Genomic DNA, 18,301 nt, shown 5'->3' on the forward strand with positions numbered 1-18,301 from the left:
CTTTAACACACTGTTAACAGGTGGGGCTGCATTTTCAATATGGCAGGTTTAGGTGAAATGGTCTTTTTATGTCAAATTGAGAAGTAGTAGCAGGAGTGTAGTTTACATATAATAAGTTACACTGACTGGTTCCACAATTGAGGCTGTGTTATTGGTGCTCTATTTTCTTTGAGTATTACATAGAGATTTTATAACCTGACAGCAGAGGGATTGTCATCTTGGAGGCAGGACCTGTCATTAGTTGTCACATCAGCAGGGGAGCCAGTAAGCGGGCTTTGGTAAACCCCCTGTGTTTTTCATAAACTAATATTAGAATCGTATTCTGTAAAAGCAGGAAGCCGATCACACCTCTTCCACCTGCCAGCGCTGTCTTAACCCTGCTCACACCTGCAGATCTACACAGGGCGGAGGTAAGAACAATAGGCTCTGTTCTGCTATCTTGCCCATCATATAGGAATAGCCGAGTGATCTAACATTAAATGATGTGTCAATTGTGAGGTTCCAGTGCAGGGTTCCTGTTTTATTCTGCTCCCTTTAATAGGGAAGTGCAGTCAGTACTGCGAGGCTGGGTGTCCTGATCTGTAGCATCAGTTTTTTTTTAGCTTGAATCTACTTCTGAAATTGGTCTGGGACAAAATGACTGTAAAATATATATGAAACACATGTCCGGAGGCAGCTGTGCAGTACAGGTGGTCCCCTACTTAAGGACACCCGACTTATATTCGACCCCTCTGCCCCCTGTGACCTCTGGTGAAACTCTCTGGATACTTTACTTTAGTCCCAGCCTGCAATGATCAGCTGTAATGTGTCTGTAATGAAGCTTTATTGATCATCCTTGGTCCCATTACAGCTAAAAATTTTGAAAATCCTATTGTCACTGGCACAGAAAATTTCTTTGTCTGGATCTACAATATATAAAATATACAGTTTTGACCTACATACAAATTCAACTTAAGAACAAACCTATGGAACCTATCTTGTAGGTAACCCGGGGGTCGCCTTGTGTATGAATAGGATTCTGCATCTGGTTTCAGTTTTTATGCAAAAATACCTAAGAGTTATACAAGTTTTATCGTTTTTATAGCTTTATAATCATAAATGGGGTTGTATCTGCAGCGTGTCCATGGTTTACAATAAATCCTAGTCAGTTATCTGAAGGTAAGTAGAAATTTATGTAGCAAATCTGACATTTGTGAATATATATACAGGCATACATATAAGATAGGGTCTGTAGGTTTGTTCTTAAGTTGAGTTTGTATGTAAGTCGGAACTGTATATTTTATCATTGTAATCCCAGCCAGAACTTTTCTGGTTTCTGTGACAATTGGATTTTAAAAATGTTGGGTTGGTATAAGAACAATAAAGCTTCATTACAGACACCTGTGATAACTGTTATAGCTGTTTATTGTAGCATAGGGCTAAATTACAATAAATTACCAATATCCAGAGGTCCGTTTGTAACTAGGGGTCTATGTAAGTCGAGTGTTCTTAAGTAGGGGACCGCCTGTAGTGATATGAAGATGAAACCGGACACTGCACCCTCCGTGATCCATGGATTGACCATTGAAACTGAACTGAAAAGGTCACTGACTACTTGCAATATTCACCCAGATTAGTGGATCGCTGAGTCCTATCAGTATTGTCGATGACCTAAATAATCATTTAGATATATTATATCCACAAGATTCACCGTTTTACTTAAGAGGACAAAGAGCGAAATATGATGAAAAATAAAGTGGGTGCCAGATGTTGCCGTTTGTTCCTTGGAGGCCCCTGCTGTATAATTATCTCTAGTTATCCCCTCCTGCACTCTCTTTGTTATTAGCTTCTGTGCTTTGAGATCTTTTAAATCCCTGTAAGTATCTTGTTTACTACGTATCACATGTATTTGTCTACTCTTTCTCAAACCTGTGTTACTTCAGATGTCTAGTGATTTGGATAGTTAAAGGGGTATTCTCAACTCTGCATTCACATTCAATTTAATTCATCTGCCATACACATACTTTTCTTTAATTGGTTGTGATTTAAAAAAATGTACTTTTGTAAAGATAATTTCTCATAAATGTAGTCATATGGTGCCTTAGAAACAAAACTGTGGCCTTGGATACGACCACCTCTGCTGGAGTGATTGCACAAAGAAACAAAAAGTTTTATTATATGAAATGAGAGTTACTGCAGGTTCCACAGCCGTCCTGTGGTAGTGATCGCTCAATCCAGGAAGTCAGACAGGGCCCAATAGTGCATGTCTGGCCACTGCTGCTATAGTGCAAGGGTGGTCGTATCCAAGGAAGCAATTCTCATATACAGGCAGTCCCCAGATTACGTACTAGACAGGTTCTGCAGGTTTGTTCCCAAGTTGAATTTGTATGTAAGTCGGAACTGTATATTTTATAATTGTAACCCCAGACAAATATTTTTTGGTCTCTGTGACAATTGTATTTTACAAATGTAGAGTTGTCATAAGAACCAGGATAAACAATAAATCTTCATTACAGACACCTGTGATAACTGTTATAGCTGATCATTCTAGTCTAGGGCAGTAAATTACCAACATCCAGAGGTCCGTTTGTAACTAGGGGTCGTCTGTAAGCCAGGTGTTCTTAATTAGGGGACTGCCTGTAAACCCCTTGACCATGACACCATGTATATTGTTGGGCTAGGGAACTCATCCTTGTGCCTGCCACATGTAGATCTATGTGGGGAGTTTGATGGCTCTGTGACCTCCTGAAGCCATTGCCACCAGTCAGGCTGTCACACTTACAATCCTGTACTGTGACGGGATTACAATAAGCAATGCATTTACAAATGGGGAAGCACTGCTTCTGCAATCAGCTGAGTGACATTACAAGGATTCTCAGTACAAAGAATTATAGAGCAGCAGGGAAAGACTTTTGTGGTTTCGGATGTGGCAGTCTTTACTACTGAACAGCAGGTAGTAAGCTTGGTTCTAGTACTGTATGTATGTAGAAAGCTTAGTCTTGGAAAAGTATATATACAGTGAGCTTGGTTCTAGTACTACTTCTATATAGTAAGCTTAGTTCTGGCACTGTAACTATGTACTAAGCTTGGTTCTGGTAATGCATCTTATGTGTAAGCTCGGTCCTAGTTGTGTTTCCATTAACCACGTCATTACCAGGCAATTTTCCAGTTATACATTTCTGTTTTTTACTTCCTTCTTTCCACAAGCCATATCTTTTTTATTTTTCCATTTACATAGACATAGAAGAGCATTGTATTTTTAGTGGCATCTTATATTTTGTTCATTGAACAGGGAACCTGGAAAAAATTCCAAATGTAGAAAAACAAAAAACCTTGCATCTTTTCCTATGCGCTCTCAAATTCATTGGGTCGGTACGATGACAGTGATACCAAATTCATATAGGTTTTATGATGGTTTAATACTAAAAGAAAATGTAAATCTTTTGTGGAAAAAATTTCTTAGTTTGCCATCAGCAATAACTTTTCCATACTATGTTATATAGAGTTTTCATTGACCATATTGGGGGCTGTACAACCTTATGATCACTATTTATTTAAATTTTAATGTGTTACAAAATGGCAAAATAGTAGCGATTTGGGCATTTGGGTGCCATTGTCCGATAAGAAGTCAGGAATAATTGTTTTGAACATTTTGGGATGCGGAGATGCCGTTTTATGATTTTACTTATTTATTTATTGTTATATGTGTTCTAGAGAAAGGAGGGTGATTAGAATTTTTATATTTTTTTAAACTTTTTTTATTTTTTACTATTATTTCAGACCTCCTGAGATAATTTAATCCTAGATCGTCTGATCTCTCATACAATATACTGCACATTAGTGAGGCAAACTGCACGTAGTGCACGTACTGCCTCACTATTGATAAATCTGGGCCAATGTGTTGAAGTAGGTGGAAGTGACCTGTAGCTGAATGTTACTATTAGACCTATTGTCAGTTTTACCTAGAACTGGCAGCAATGTCACTTTTGTGTGTTGATGTGTACATTGGCACTGTTTCGTATCCAAGATTTTATAGATAAGCTTCCCTTTTTTTTGGTGAGTAGTGATCTTTTCTCAGACTATTAAAAGTCAAACATCTAATGTAAGGCCTTGGAAGGATGGATCAGGCTTTCCTGCTATTCTTTCCAAAGGGTGGTTATGACTTATGACTTAAAGGGAACCTGTCAGAGTGATTTGGGACACTAAACCACCCACATGTTGTCACGGGTGGTCCCGCGACCCATATCGCGGGTCGCAGGCTCAGCCATGCCCCTCTGCCACCGCCAGCGCATCGCTCACGTATCTTACCCGTTCTCTAAATTTAAATTGCCGCTGGTCATTTTCCATGTAAGCCTGTCTCTTCCTGCTAATACTTCCGGGTCTTTGTGCCTACGCCTTAGAGAAAGCTTACCAGCGATATTCCTGCGTACCTGTGTGTCCCTGCTTCTGAGTTCCCATGACCTGCGTTCCTGTGTGCCTGTATCCCATGTTCCCGTTCCCATCTGCCTGGATCTTCCGTTGCTGACCCCGGATTGGACTTGACCTTGCATATCTGCCGCTTGCCCTGACCCTGTGCCTGGACTTGACCATGAGACTGTCTTCCACTAAGGTACCTCGACCTCGGCTGCCACCGATTCCACGCATCCCGAATCCTGACAGTAAGATGCGGCCATGGATCCCGCCGAGATTCCACTTCCCGGTCAACTTAAACAGCTGGGACAAGTCACCCCCTTGCTGCAACAGCTATACTGGCTCAGCAACAGCAAAAGGTTCCTAAGACTGCTCCCGTGGCTCCTGCTACCCCGGCCTGTCTTCCTGCCGCTGGACCAAGGCTACGGCTGTCTATGCCTGGCAAGTGTGATGGAGATCCCAAGCTGTGCAGGGGCTCTATAACCCAGTGCACATAGAACTCATGCCTTTACAATTTGTCACAGAGTGATCCAAGGTGGCATTCATCGTCAGCCTCCTTTCCGGGAAAGCCCTGGCCTGGGCTACTCCTCTTTGGGACAGAGGCGACCCGGTCACAGCTACTCTCACGGCATTTCTGACGGAGTTCCAGTCCGTGTTTGAAGATTCTGCACTGGCCTCCTCATCTGAGACTGTGCTGTTGAATCTGCACCAGGGGAACTCTACCATGGGAGAATATGCTGTCCGGTTCTGTACCCTGGCCTCGGAACTTTCCTGGAACAAAGTGGCCCTGTCCGCAGCATTCAAAAAGGGACTCTCCTCTCAGATTAAGGCCGCTCTGGACGCTCTTGATCTGTCGCCTACCCTGAGTGGTCTCATTGCCCTGGCCACCTGGATTGACATGCGGTTAAGGTAGCATGCCAAAGAGTTACGCCTGAAGTCCGTCCTTGACGCCTTCCTCGCCTGGCTCCTGCTCGGCAGCTTCCGTTCGTACCATCTGCAGAGGAGACTATGGAGGTGGACAGGGCCAGACTCTCTTCCCAGGAGCGTATCAGAAGACATCAGGGGAACCTCTACCTTTATTGTGCCAGTCCAGAGCACTTCATCGGGACTTGTCCTGTCAGTCCTCAGTGTCCGGGAAACAGCAGCACCTAGCGTTCTTGGGAGAAGTGCCCCTAGGTGTGTAAGCAAAGCTTCTCCACGCCTGATTATTCCGGTGCTTCTCAGCATTGGCACCATCACCCAGATACAGCTCTCTGCTTTCTTGGACTCTGGTTCCACAGGGAACTTTGTGGATGCTGCTCTGGTCTACCGGCATCACATCCCCGTGGTTCGCCTCAAGAAGCCTTTGGTCATCTCCTCTGTCAGTGGCCAAATCCTCTCTGACCCCGTTCAGCACTGCAACAAGCCTCTGTCCTTGCAGGTCGGTGTGCTGCACAAGGTTAGACTGTCTTTTTATGTACTACCACGGTCCACGTCCTCCACCCTGTTGGGCCTTCCGTGGCTGCAGCTCCATGCAACTGGGTGGCGGGGGAAATTCTTTGCTGGGGTCTAGAGTACCAGTCCCGCTGTATGGTGGCGCCTTTACCAGTACCCGCCTTGGTCTCCTCCATGTCTCCCAAGCCCTTGGAAGGTCTACCAATGTGTTACCAGGACTTCACTGAAGTGTTCTCCAAGAAGCAGACAGAGACTTTGCCACCTCACCGTCCCTACGACTGCCCTATTGATTTGTTGCGGGGTACCTCTCCTCCGCGAGGTTGGGTGTACCCGCTCTCCGTTCCCAAGACCACAGCCATGTCGGAGTATATCAAGGCGAACCTGCAAAGAGGTTTAATACGGAAGTTCTCCTCTCCTGCGCCTGCAGGATTCTTCTTTTTTACCATGAAGGACGTCTCCTTAAGACCTTGCATTGACTATTGCAGACTTAACAGGATCACGGTTAAGAACCGCTATCCTCTGCTGTTGATCACAGATCTCTTCAACCGCCAGCGTGGTTCCAGGATTTTCTCCAAGTTGGACCTGCGTGGGGCCTACAACCTCATCCGAATCTGCGAGGATGACGAATGGAAGACAGCATTTAACACCCGAGATGGACGTCTGCTCCATATCTTGCCAGCCTCTTCTTTCAACACATCTTCAGCTGCATGGACTTCTATTGCACATCGTTTCTGACCAAGGGGTCCAGTTTGTCTCCCTCTTCTGGCGATCTCTATGTAATGAACTGCAGGTGAAATTGGACTTCTCTCCTGCATACCATCTGCAGTCTAATGGACAGGTAGAGAGAGTTAACCAAACTCTCGGCTGCTACCTTTGTCATTTTGTCTCTGCCCATCAGGACGACTGGTCCACTTTGTTGCCGTGAGCAGAGTTCTTCTATAACTCTCTGGACTCTCTGTGTTCCTGTGTGCCTGTATCCCGTGTTCCTGTGTGCCTGGACCTCCCGTTGCTGATCCAGGATTGGACTTGACCTTGCATCTCTCTCACCTGCCCTGACCCTGTGCCTAGACGCTAGTAACGCTAGTTACATACACCTTCACCAATATATTTTGAGATACTTTGAGAGCATTTCTGTATTTTCTACCAGCAATAACTTGAAAAAATTTATGAGTTTTCTTTGAAAACAATATGAATATGCGTTTTACGTCTAAGTTTGATACAGAGACACTAGAATTCTTGGTATCATTCCAGAATTGGTAGATTGTCACTAAGGGTTATGGGAAAAACACAGCAACTAATCCTTTTTAGAGCTTCCATAGCTTTCACCCCCTGCTTACAAATAAAGGTACACAATAGTCAATTCTTGTGTTTATGCAGAAACAATAGAACAGATAAATCGTTCAATAATAAGGCAGCTGAATTCGTGTCCAAATTAGTTTGCCAGGAATATATCTCTAATCCCTTCTCAAAAATTTGGTCGGCCGTAGATATGTCCCCTCTATGCTTTTCCTCTTTACATCGCATGCACCTGAATTTATGAAGTGTCGGCACCATAATATTGGTGTTTTCCAACACTCTCGACTTGATCTATTTTTTGGTGCACAATTTTTGCGCTGCTTGTGAATCCACCAGTTTTCTGTTGCTTCTTTTTTTCTGGATCATTTTTCGTCTCAAGTTGTGCAGCAAAAATAGCCCAGCTAAAAGCTGGTCTAAGGAGTTTTAAACCGATCAGACCATGCGCCACAAAGTTACTGTATATCCTACTGAAAAATAAAGAACAGTTCTAGTGCCACCCTGCGCCAAAAATAATAAATGCCCCTCCTAGTGTCTTATCTGCAGTACTTGACATTCATATATTTGATACTTGCTATAGCTATAAAAAAGTTCTCTTGTCATGGGTCTGTCCTCTATATTTAACTCTACAGAGATAGCAGATAGGATCACAACCACCACCGTATGACTCATTTTAAGTTTTATTGAATCTTTAACTGAAAGTTGAAAAAGTACAAAAATGAAGAAAAAGTAAACCTAGATAAGAGTTCATGCATCTGTATTATAAATTCTTGATTTGTGTAACTGCCTGTTTACATAATTCATATCTTTCACTGTCAGGGCACTTCTATTTTCATACTAATCCACAAGAGATTGTTTGTGTCTAAATAAGGAGGATGAGTAAGAACGAATTGCGATTTGATTTTAACTGTTGATAAATCGCCTTAAAAAGTACTTTACAATAAAAGTCACTGAATAGAGTTTTATCAAGATTTTAGGGTATTGAGAAGACAAAAAATTAGCAATATACATGTTGCAGAAGTTGCTATAGTTTTAACTTATTATCAGGGCTTCTGCGCCACTCTCAAGGTTTTTGGTTTTTCATTCTTAGACTGACTCCCCCAGATACACACGTCTGCTTCCCCTTCTCCCCAATGTTATCACAGAAAGTCGCAGCTTGTTTATGTAAAGTCCGGAGTAGGGGGTCATTACTAATTTCTGTCATGTAGTCCAGCTAGAGTGGAACAGTCCTATCTTTTGTGGTGTGGCATGTTGAAAGTACAGTGACAGTTTGCACAATAGACCTCCAAGGTGGCTGTGAGCTAGCTGACGTTTTTGTGGCTAGCTCATGGCCACCACATACGGTTGTGTGCATGAGGCTAACTCATGCAAAACCTAGCTTCCCTAAGTAAATTCTTGTCTGCGCTGTGTTGTCATCTAATGGCCTTAGTTGGTACTCCATGTGCAATGTGTTGCTGATGTAATGGGGTCCTGCAGGCGCACTTTCATCGGATATTCCGACGATTTCCATTTTGCTCCATATTTAGAAGAGCATTTTGTCACACACGATCGGATTTTGGCGCTTTCATGCAACACAAATGGGGGGGAACATCTGTCGGTCGATCCGACTAATTCAGACTAAGAGTGGGATTTAACTTTGAAATTGTGTCGCAAGCCAAGCACTTACATGCACTGGGAAGAAGATGGTGAACTCCGACGGACCTGACCGGGGAAGCGACACATGCAGGATATCGGGCGTACAATCTACGTGAATTGTGGCAGAGTTCATCCTCGTCGGACATACCGGATCAGGGATTGCGCAGGGACCGGGTAAGTAAATGTGCCCCATTATGTTGTTTTTCAAATGTGTTATTGTTTCACATCACCTGGAGGAAAGCAGGTGGTCTGGTTGGCTGGCAGACAAAAATATTCCATAGGCAGACTCCAAAAGTTAATAAAATGGGTTCTACCCTGGTTCTGGGATCTGTTGGTGTGGATCAGAATTGTAAGATGGACAGAGCCATTTTGTGACATAAAATATGAGTTGGGTTGGACCTTTCCTTTTGTGTCCCTCCCTTGCCACTTACTATCAAAGGCCACTCATTCAACAACCCCCCGGCAATAGTAGCAGCCCAAAGTTCCCCCTGGGGAACCTTACCACTGTGCGGCCCCTCTTTGTCCCTGTCAGTCCTGATAGGTGTGGAGAATGCCCTATACCAGAACATATTTATATGTAAACAGCATGTCACTGCTTGGCACCAGCAGCGATGTAACATTTGTAAAGTGATGAGGCCTTTGATTAGGTCCAGCAAGGCCTCCCCACAAAAACTGGCCAATAGATTTACAGTGGAGGCTCCTCTGTCCAGAAGGGAGGCATTGTATAGCAGTGTGTGCTATGTGTCCAGTGGTCTCTAATATATTATTTTCTGTTTTCTTGCAGGTCACAATATAACAATGATTGTTACACCAGTATATGATGACTCTGAATCCGTGGAGCTCAGTGCCATTTACCATCTTTATCTAAAACCCAAGGCAAAGTTGATCATGTCTATCATTCTTCCGGAAGAAACAGAACTAAGCAGACCACTTTCAAACTGGGATATAATGGAGGAGTTGAAAAATTTGGTTGCTCCAGACACTTTTAGTTCTCTGAGGATTTCCAAAACTACAAAAGAGTTTATACGAATTGAAGGTGAAACAGACACAAAGTGCCTGACCTACAGGTTTTTAGAAAAGCTAAATGGCCAAAGTTTGACAATGGGTTGCCTTCCTAAGCCATTAGACATGGTGGTAAGCGAAGCCCCTGCTGACCTTACAGTTAATGACAACATTAAGAAATTACTGACAGAATTAGAAAACTTAGAAGACAATACAGAGAATAACAAACCACCACCTTGTATTTATTTAGAGGGTTTGCCATGTAAATGGTTTTTACCATTGGAATCGAATACGGAAAAGCCAAGTGAAGAGGTCTTGAGAAGCACATTTGAAAAATTTGGAAACATTATGAATATTGACATACCTATGCTTGATCCATATAGAGAAGATAGCAATGGAAACCAGCTGGGTCCTGGTGGACCTTTTGATGCTTTTCTTCAATATGAAAAACTGTCCAGTGCTGTAGATGCGTTGCGTTCGCTACAAGGGATGAAGCTCATGTTTACAGCAGAGGATGGAAAATCTGTGGCATGTGATATTAAGGTGAAATATTAGATATACCTTTAAAGGAATATTTACATAACTGCAGGAATCTGGTATATAAAACACCTAGTTCAGGGTAAAAGTGTAGGAGCTCCTGATCAGATGCCTCCCAGATCGATTAATATGGGTTATAGCTCCAATTTTTGTTCCCTGTACCATTTTAATCCAATGCATTTACTTTGAAATTTTGGTCCGAACATGAGAAGGTGCAGGAGGAATAGTGTTAGGAAAACCAGAGCACACAGAAGCCACATAGACAGAGAATGACTCCAGTAACTTATCTTATGTTGTTGGCTTGTTTTATTTCTTGCAATAGATTTCTATTAATGAAACCAATCACTTTAGTGAGGAGGCTATAAGCAAGAGGACTGCAGAACGCCTTAAACTACAAGAGCTGGAGCAGCAGAGGAAGCAAGAGAAGGAAGAGGAAGAGGCAGCCGAGAGGTGGGATTAATATGTCTGCTAAAATAATATTACTTTTTATCATTTTATCATATTTAAAGGAAATCCATCATGATAAACCAGAGACACTTACTCATAGATCCAGGCACTGTGCCTGAGGTAATCGCATATCTGTTATCCATGGTCCCTTTCCTTCTAAAATCCACTTTTACACATATGCTAACATAGCCACTCTGTGATCTGGCTTTACGGACTGTTACACTATCTCACCCTCCCCCTGCTCACTTCCTGCTGTATGCTCAGTGCTGAGGGAGCAGAGAGTAGAATGAGCACCAACAATGGAAAAATCCAACACACCATATCCACCATTTGACAGTATCTGCCATTATAGGATACCTCCAGCTTGTTTATGACGGGGGAATATTTAGTGGTAGCATTGCTTCAGTAATTTTAGCGCATATATTTCACTACCTTCAACTTTTTTTACTGCAAAGCTGCAGACGAAAAATTAATAGTGTTAGTCTATTTGCACATCAAGCTTTTTATTTTGGAAAGTCAACAATGAAGGTTCCCTTTCAATGAATACAAGTAGAGATCGTAAAAATGGTGAGGAATTGATATCAGAATAACCATTTACAGGGGTTTTCCAGGCTTTTTAGAATGTTATATAAGGCTTGGGAAGGGGGGGGGCTATACAAACAAGAAGATTATACTAACCTCCTCCGGCCCTCCAGTTTACCCCCAGTGCCGCCTTTCCCTGTTTGTTTACAGAGACGCAAGCTACACATTGAAATTTACGCTTTAGTAGGCGCAAGGCAGTAGTCTGGGCCAGAGCAACAAACAGAGGCCGACAGTGGGGGAAGAGGAGGAGTAGATGAATATAAGTTTATTTTTGCTTATGTAACCCCCAAACCTTAAATAACATCATTAAAAAATCTGGACAAACCCTTTATGTATTTATGTATTGCCACAACTAAAATTTAGTTACATTTGGGATAAACTCAGGACCCTGTTATTTGAGGAGTTATCCTCTGCTGCTTCTCTAGTGTGATGAGACAGATAATAAATTCTTTTATCAGTATAGATCAAAGTGCATAGAGGAAAGGGTACGTCGTCTCTTTGAACTGAAAGCTCTCATTTCCTGAAAAGACGGTTAGTCCCTTACCATACTCCTACACTAATATACATGACAGTTACATTTATGAAGAGATTTCTGTAGCACCAATGTGTAAATGGGCACTGAAAACTAAGCTGTAAGGTATTTTTGCTGCCCACAAGTGGGACATAATAGAGGGAAAGAAGTTGTGCTCAATGTATACAGTATTTTGTGAATACGAGCATGATTTCCTAGTGTCAGGGCTGCGAAATTGCCCGTGCTGTCCGTTGATTCAGTGGATAAATCACTGACAAATGCTTTGGTTTCCACAGCCCAGTGGAAAACGTAGAACAAGTTCAGGGTAGTCCTTTTCACTGTCCTCTGTAGACAAACCATATATAATGGGCCCCCGGTCTGTTGTTTGCAGACTAAGGCTACATTCACACTATCGTGTGGAGGACCTATGCACGGCCGTAAGCTTGCGGCTGTACATACGTCCCCCATAGACGGCAATGGCCACACAGAGTGATACGGTGCTTCTCCGTACACGTCTTATCTTCACCCATGTTGCGGCCCAAATGCCGTGCATCTCTATGGAGAGGGGTCACCTCTCCTGCTCTCCATTGCAGCAGACGTATGCCCCGGCTATAGTCGCATGGGCATGCGTTCATCTGAATGCAGCCTAAGAATGCACATGTTAGTGTGCATGTAGGCTAAATCCTCACAATTCCTTTTAGGAAATACAGTGGGAGTTCTGTCTATACTATGACCATAAAGTGACAGCTCTCCTCCTTGTATCAGACTGACAATCACCTTGTTTGGATGGAGTAACAAGGACTCTTACTGCCCCCTAGGAGTCCTGTCAGGATTTACTCTGCTTTTACAGGACTTTACATATAAACTTACATATTACAGAGTTCAGCTTCTCTCCAGTTTCCAGCAAAATAATTTACTTGACAGGTTAGTTTGAAAAAGAAGTTCTGCACTAATGTCACTGGCATACGTACAGATTTGGTACAGATCAAATCACTGTGATCCGAAATAATCACCATTACCTTTACATAATTTTACTGGGCACATTGTAATTTGCGTGTTATGTCTGTTACAGTACCTTGTCCCTGTTGATGAGAATTTCAAGGGAACCTATAAGGGTGATTTGCCCCAAGTTTTTTTACTTGGGTGCATAAAAAAAAACTTCCCACGTTTGTACCCCATTTTGCTTGGTAGTTCTGCAGCAAATGAAGCCAGCATAGTACACCCTGGCTTCACTGCGCAAGTGTCAAAGGTACGGCGCATGCACAATGAAGCGGGAGTATTATGCTGTCTTTATTGAAGCAACCTGAAAGGAGGAGCTGGGATCTTCAGATGTCAGTCCGATGTGCCTTTTTAATTGTGCCCATGGACAAAACTAATACAGGCCGAATTGGGACCCTAAACCTCAAGTCCATAAGGATCTGTAGTTGGTTTAGGTTTAGGGTCTTCTTTAACTCTGTTGCCATAATAGACAGAAAACATAAAAAAATCTTTGCGTGGTGTCATGATTACATTTAAAGGGATCATGGTAATTTGCTCTTGCAGTTGGTTGGACCCTCTCCAATACATCACTTAGGGAAAGTCCATCAATCCTTTAAAGCATTGAACCCATGACTGCCTTATTAATCACGGAGATGTGATGTTTTTCTGTTAATTCAGAAAAAGAAAACTTGAAGAGAGAAAAGCAAGGTCAAGAAAAAGAAGGGCCAGGCTAAAAAGGAAACTTCAGCGACAGAAACTGAAAGAGCAGAAGGAGCTGCAACAGCAAGAGAAGTGTCCTGAAGAAGAGGAGGACACGCAAGAATGGCAGGAGAGGAAACTGGTCCTTGCTCAGAGGCGACTGGAGTCCATACAGCTTCTTACTGCTATCTTGGATAAAGTTAATGTAAGTGTTTGCAGCGAATCCTGCAGGTGCAGATGACAAGATTTACAAGTTTACAAGATCAGTTTCATCCAGATGTTTGACAGTGGAAATACATGTGGTTAGTTCTAGGGATCTGAAACAATAGATGTAAAGTAATCTCAGGCCTGCAATATCTGACAAAAATTGCAGGAATAATGCATGCTGTTTAATATGATTGGATATAAAAAAAATCAATCTCCTTTCTGTTCTCTCAAAAACCATTTTTAGATATTGATTCTAAAAGTAATAAATGCTGTAAGCCCCAGAAATCAGCTGTAATGGACCTGCTGTGTAAGTGCTCATCTTTCCGGCAGCAAGGTACACAGCAATTTAAAAAATTATAGGGGAGTTTCCTTTATGATTTCATCCTATATCCAAAGTATATGTGTAAGGCCCCTTCCACAATTGCGTTGCAGATCATGTGAGGGTGCGATCAGGGTTTGGTCAGTGAAAAGCTGACGTTTTGCATCAGAGTGCAATCAGTTTTCAGTCAGAGTTTCTTCAGTGTCTCAGTTTTTCATGCGTGTTTTCAATGCAATTTCAATGCGTTTTTCACGCCCAGGTAATACGCGTGAAAGGACTCAGGACTTAGCTCTATATTTTCTATGGCAATTGATGCGTGAAAAGCGCATTACACTTGCATGTGTCTCAGAGTGCAATGCGTTTTTGATGCATCTCCATAGACTTGTATGGTGCGTTTTCACGCACTTGTGTGTGCGTGAAAAAAAAAGCAAGTCTGAAAAGACCCATTGATTACAATGGGTCAGAGTGCAATGCAAGTTCTGTGCGTCAAAAGTATGCACAGAAAAAACGAGTGAAAAACGCCAGTGTGGAAGGGGTCTAAGTGTTTGATTGTTAGGGATTTAACCGATGGGAAAATGGGCCCGGAAGGACCTATGTACTGGACATGTATGTTGTTGCTGTTATTAGTTGTCCTATTATGAATTTATTATGTATTGATGGATGTGTTAACAGCTGCACAGTTTTGCTAATTTAGCCATGTAGCTGTCATATGATCAGCCAGCAGTAAATAAATTGTGATACAATAGCAGCAGCTTACAGACAGGTTGGCAGATCCCATTTTACAGCCACTGTTTGCATTCATTCGCTTCATTTCTTAAAGGAAATCTACCATCTGATTGTATGTATTATAAAACAAACATACCTTGAGAATGCTGTAGTTACACTGATGCAGAAACATTTCTTGTTTAATCCCTGAACTAAGTAGCTTTGCTGAAAAAACAATAATAAAATGATAGTAATGAGGCTCTGTTGCTCCTGTCGTTCTCCTCCCACCCTAATTAAGCACTGCACCAGCTCTGTCCTGCCCAGCATAAGCTGAGAATACATAATAATTGTGTTGTCCCCCAGCTGCTGTGTATGAGTCATTCAGCTCAGGTTGATTAGTCCTGTCTGGGTGGTTGAGACAGCTCCTGTGTATGTGGAAGTAATGTGCTTATGTACCTAGGTTTCCAAAGGTCCTGAATTTTATAATTTTTTTTTTTAAACAAACCACATGGTTCAGTGCATCAGTGTAGCTACAACATTCTCAAGGTATGTTTGGTGCTTTATGCTTAATTCTTTAAAACAAATGGTAGATTACCTTTAAAGCCTTTTTTAGAACAAATCACATATTTAATAGCAATATGTAGAAAACAGTAAAGCTGATGATTTAATAAATCTTAACATATTAAAATATTAATAATAATATACTATGTAGTTATCCATAGGACAATCCCCAAATAAAGAACCATTGTAGATAATGAAGTCCTTATTTTTCTTCTGAATACTTTACTGAAGGGTTTGCAGGATGCTGTGTTTTTGTTATTTCCCTTTAAAGAGTCTAATTTTACTCTGCAGTTTTCAGATATACTCACCAATAGATTGCTAGTCATATGTACCATTAATGTATTACAGTAACTATAAATGTTTTGTCTTGGAAGGATTTGGTCCAAGTCAATAAACTTGAGGAAGAGCAAATGAACTGTGAATTTGCTGGACTCAGCGACTGCTCTGTGTCCACCTACTCGGAGAACAGTAAGGTTATGTCTTTATCTTTCTCGGATGAAGAGGAAATCGTTCAACATGAAACTGAGGCATGTCCTGAAGACAAAGTGCAAATAATAATATCTCATAATGATAATAATACAGACAAACATGGACAAAAACAGGACCCCAAGGTAGAAAACAACTTCCAGAAGTTAGCCGATGATGAGGCCTACCTTGAAGATGATACATGTAAGGAACAAAAGAAGCAAATAACTTTTTGTAGTCAGCGGATATTTAAGCTTTCACAAAATGACCCCATCAACAGATCATCCGTGAAAAAAAAGATTTATGAAACTGATGAGTTTATAAATTATTTATTAAACTACTACCATTATCCAGAGTATGCGAGATTATTTTTGGAAACCAAAGAAACTGCAAGCACCCCTCGGTGCCGGAGAGTAGTACGGTGGAAAGGAAACAGCTTCCAGATTAAGCTCCAGAACCTTAATGGGCACTTTGCAGAAATGAACTTCATGCCTGAGTTGGAGGAAGAAACAGAAGACGACAGCTTAGAATGGAATGCCCCTGTCGAACAGTCAGAGGAAAAATCACAAGTGTTTCTAGATCGCAGAAAAGATCCTAGCGAGTCTTACAGGGATCTCGCGGAGGATGAACTTGAAGTTCCAGTGAGTAAAGCAACAAAGCCTCGTTTAGTAAAGTCTTCAGAACGGTCATACAAAAAGACTTGGGATGATGAGGTTGATAGTCTTAGCTCAGTTCCAAACAGTGAAATAAAGGAAGTTCTGGAGGAGATAAGTAGCACATCAGAATACTTTAGTGAGGATCTTAGTGAATGTTCAAGTAGGCAAATGAATATAAGACGAATTTCAAGGAAGCAACGGAGAATTAAGCAGCTCAAAAAGTTAAAGCACCACAATGTTCCTGGCCACCCACAGTTGTACCAGCATGAGGATATTTTAGATCACCTATTACATTCATATTGCCACCGACTAAAAAAACATTCAAAGTATAAAATGACTAACACCCACAGAAAGAAACCTGCTTTTCAATATGACTCAGAAACAACTGAATCCGAATCTGACACAGAGGCACATTTCCGAGCAGCATGGAAAAGAAAAAGGTCCAAGTTAAAAAATCGCATTTGCCTTTTGGAGGAGAAAAAAGTCAATAAGGAAATGTACTCAAGCTCAGAAAGTGAGAGCAGCTCCAGTCCTCCTCATCAGCCCAAAGTAACCATCATGCGTCATCACCCAAGTGGAAAGCCGAAACGTAAGGTACACAAGACAGGGGGTTCCGATTCTAATGAAAAACCTGTGAGGAAGTGGGATTACTGCCTTGCCGAAGATGTATCTGATTCTCTTGAACATGAAGAATCCACATGGGAAGCAGAAGAAACTCAAACTAAATGTAGCATTAGTTCTAGTCAGAAAATAACCGAAAACAAGCAGCTTGGAGGTCGAGCAAAAAATTCTTACTCTGATTACTGGGAGTGGGAGCATCACTTCTACAAGGAGGATAAAAGTAAAAATTAGAATTTAAACATGCTATAGAAAACAAATGGGACATATTTCATATATGTGATAGTAAGAACCAGTAGTGCCTTATTATATAATATCAGGAATAAAAGATACTAGCACTGCATTAATGAATGGTTAATTGATACATTGTTACTAGCTTGTGCAAAATAACGTTGACAATTTTAGAAAAAATAGCACAATAATTAAAGAACATCTACCATCATAGGTAGACTCCTATAACTTACGTATTTGTTGTGTTCTCTTTATTCTTGTTTTTATTACATCATAGAAATGCAACATTGTGGAGAAATATAATATATGCAAATGGACCAAATGGACAAACCAAAGGCTCTGTGGACGCCCCTTGTATCGCTTTGACCTCCAGTGACATCAGCAGCAATCTGCAAAACATGAAGACTTTTCTTGCTTGCAGCCAACTCGATAGGAAAGTGCTGCACAAGTGAAGTCACAGCGCACATGTGTGAGATTTGCAGACTACCGGGTGACGTCACCGTAAGTGGTGTGAATACAAGTGTGAATACTTGGATACAAGTGGTGTGAATAAATTATCCGCCCCCAGAGCCTAGAAGCTCTAATTTGCATATTTCATATAACTCTGCTTTTTTGACAATGCTGCCGTTCTAGGATGTTATAAAAACTGCTTCAGAAAAAAGAAAATACAATGAATAGGTAGATCTGATGGTAGATGTCCTTTAAAAGGTGTAAATTAATTTTGTCTGCATTTACCTGATCTTTGTCTTACTCTTAATACATATAGCGTATAAATAAATAAACTATGATATTGAAATCTTTTTTTTAAATAATGCTAATAAACCAGAAGAGCTTCACAAAACATTTCCCCACTCCTACTGTGTGCTGAAACGTCCTCTGCTGCAGTGAGATCACATCAAACAAATGAGCTCTCAGAAGGGGGAGGGTCAAAAATGATCATAGTATCATTGTTTATACAGTTGAAAAAAAAGAGACATGTCCATCAAGTTCAACCAAGGAAGAGAAGTGATTGGATGATGAAGGGATTTAGGG

General features: G+C 41.5%; 1 protein-coding gene across 1 annotated transcript; it reads left to right on the forward strand.

Moving 5' to 3' along the window:
* The first annotated feature begins 291 nt into the window (after positions 1-291).
* On the forward strand, positions 292-18,065 carry LOC140077174 (A-kinase anchor protein 17B-like). The gene is made up of 5 exons (XM_072124123.1): positions 292-410; positions 9,536-10,296; positions 10,613-10,740; positions 13,487-13,712; positions 15,674-18,065. The coding sequence occupies exons 2-5, from the start codon at positions 9,550-9,552 to the stop codon at positions 17,270-17,272; spliced, it is 2,700 nt and encodes an 899-aa protein (XP_071980224.1). The 5' UTR covers positions 292-410; positions 9,536-9,549; the 3' UTR covers positions 17,273-18,065.
* The last annotated feature ends 236 nt before the right edge of the window (positions 18,066-18,301 follow it).

This window comes from Engystomops pustulosus, chromosome 9, assembly GCF_040894005.1.
Source record: "Engystomops pustulosus chromosome 9, aEngPut4.maternal, whole genome shotgun sequence".
NCBI classification, from domain to species: Eukaryota; Metazoa; Chordata; class Amphibia; order Anura; family Leptodactylidae; genus Engystomops; species Engystomops pustulosus.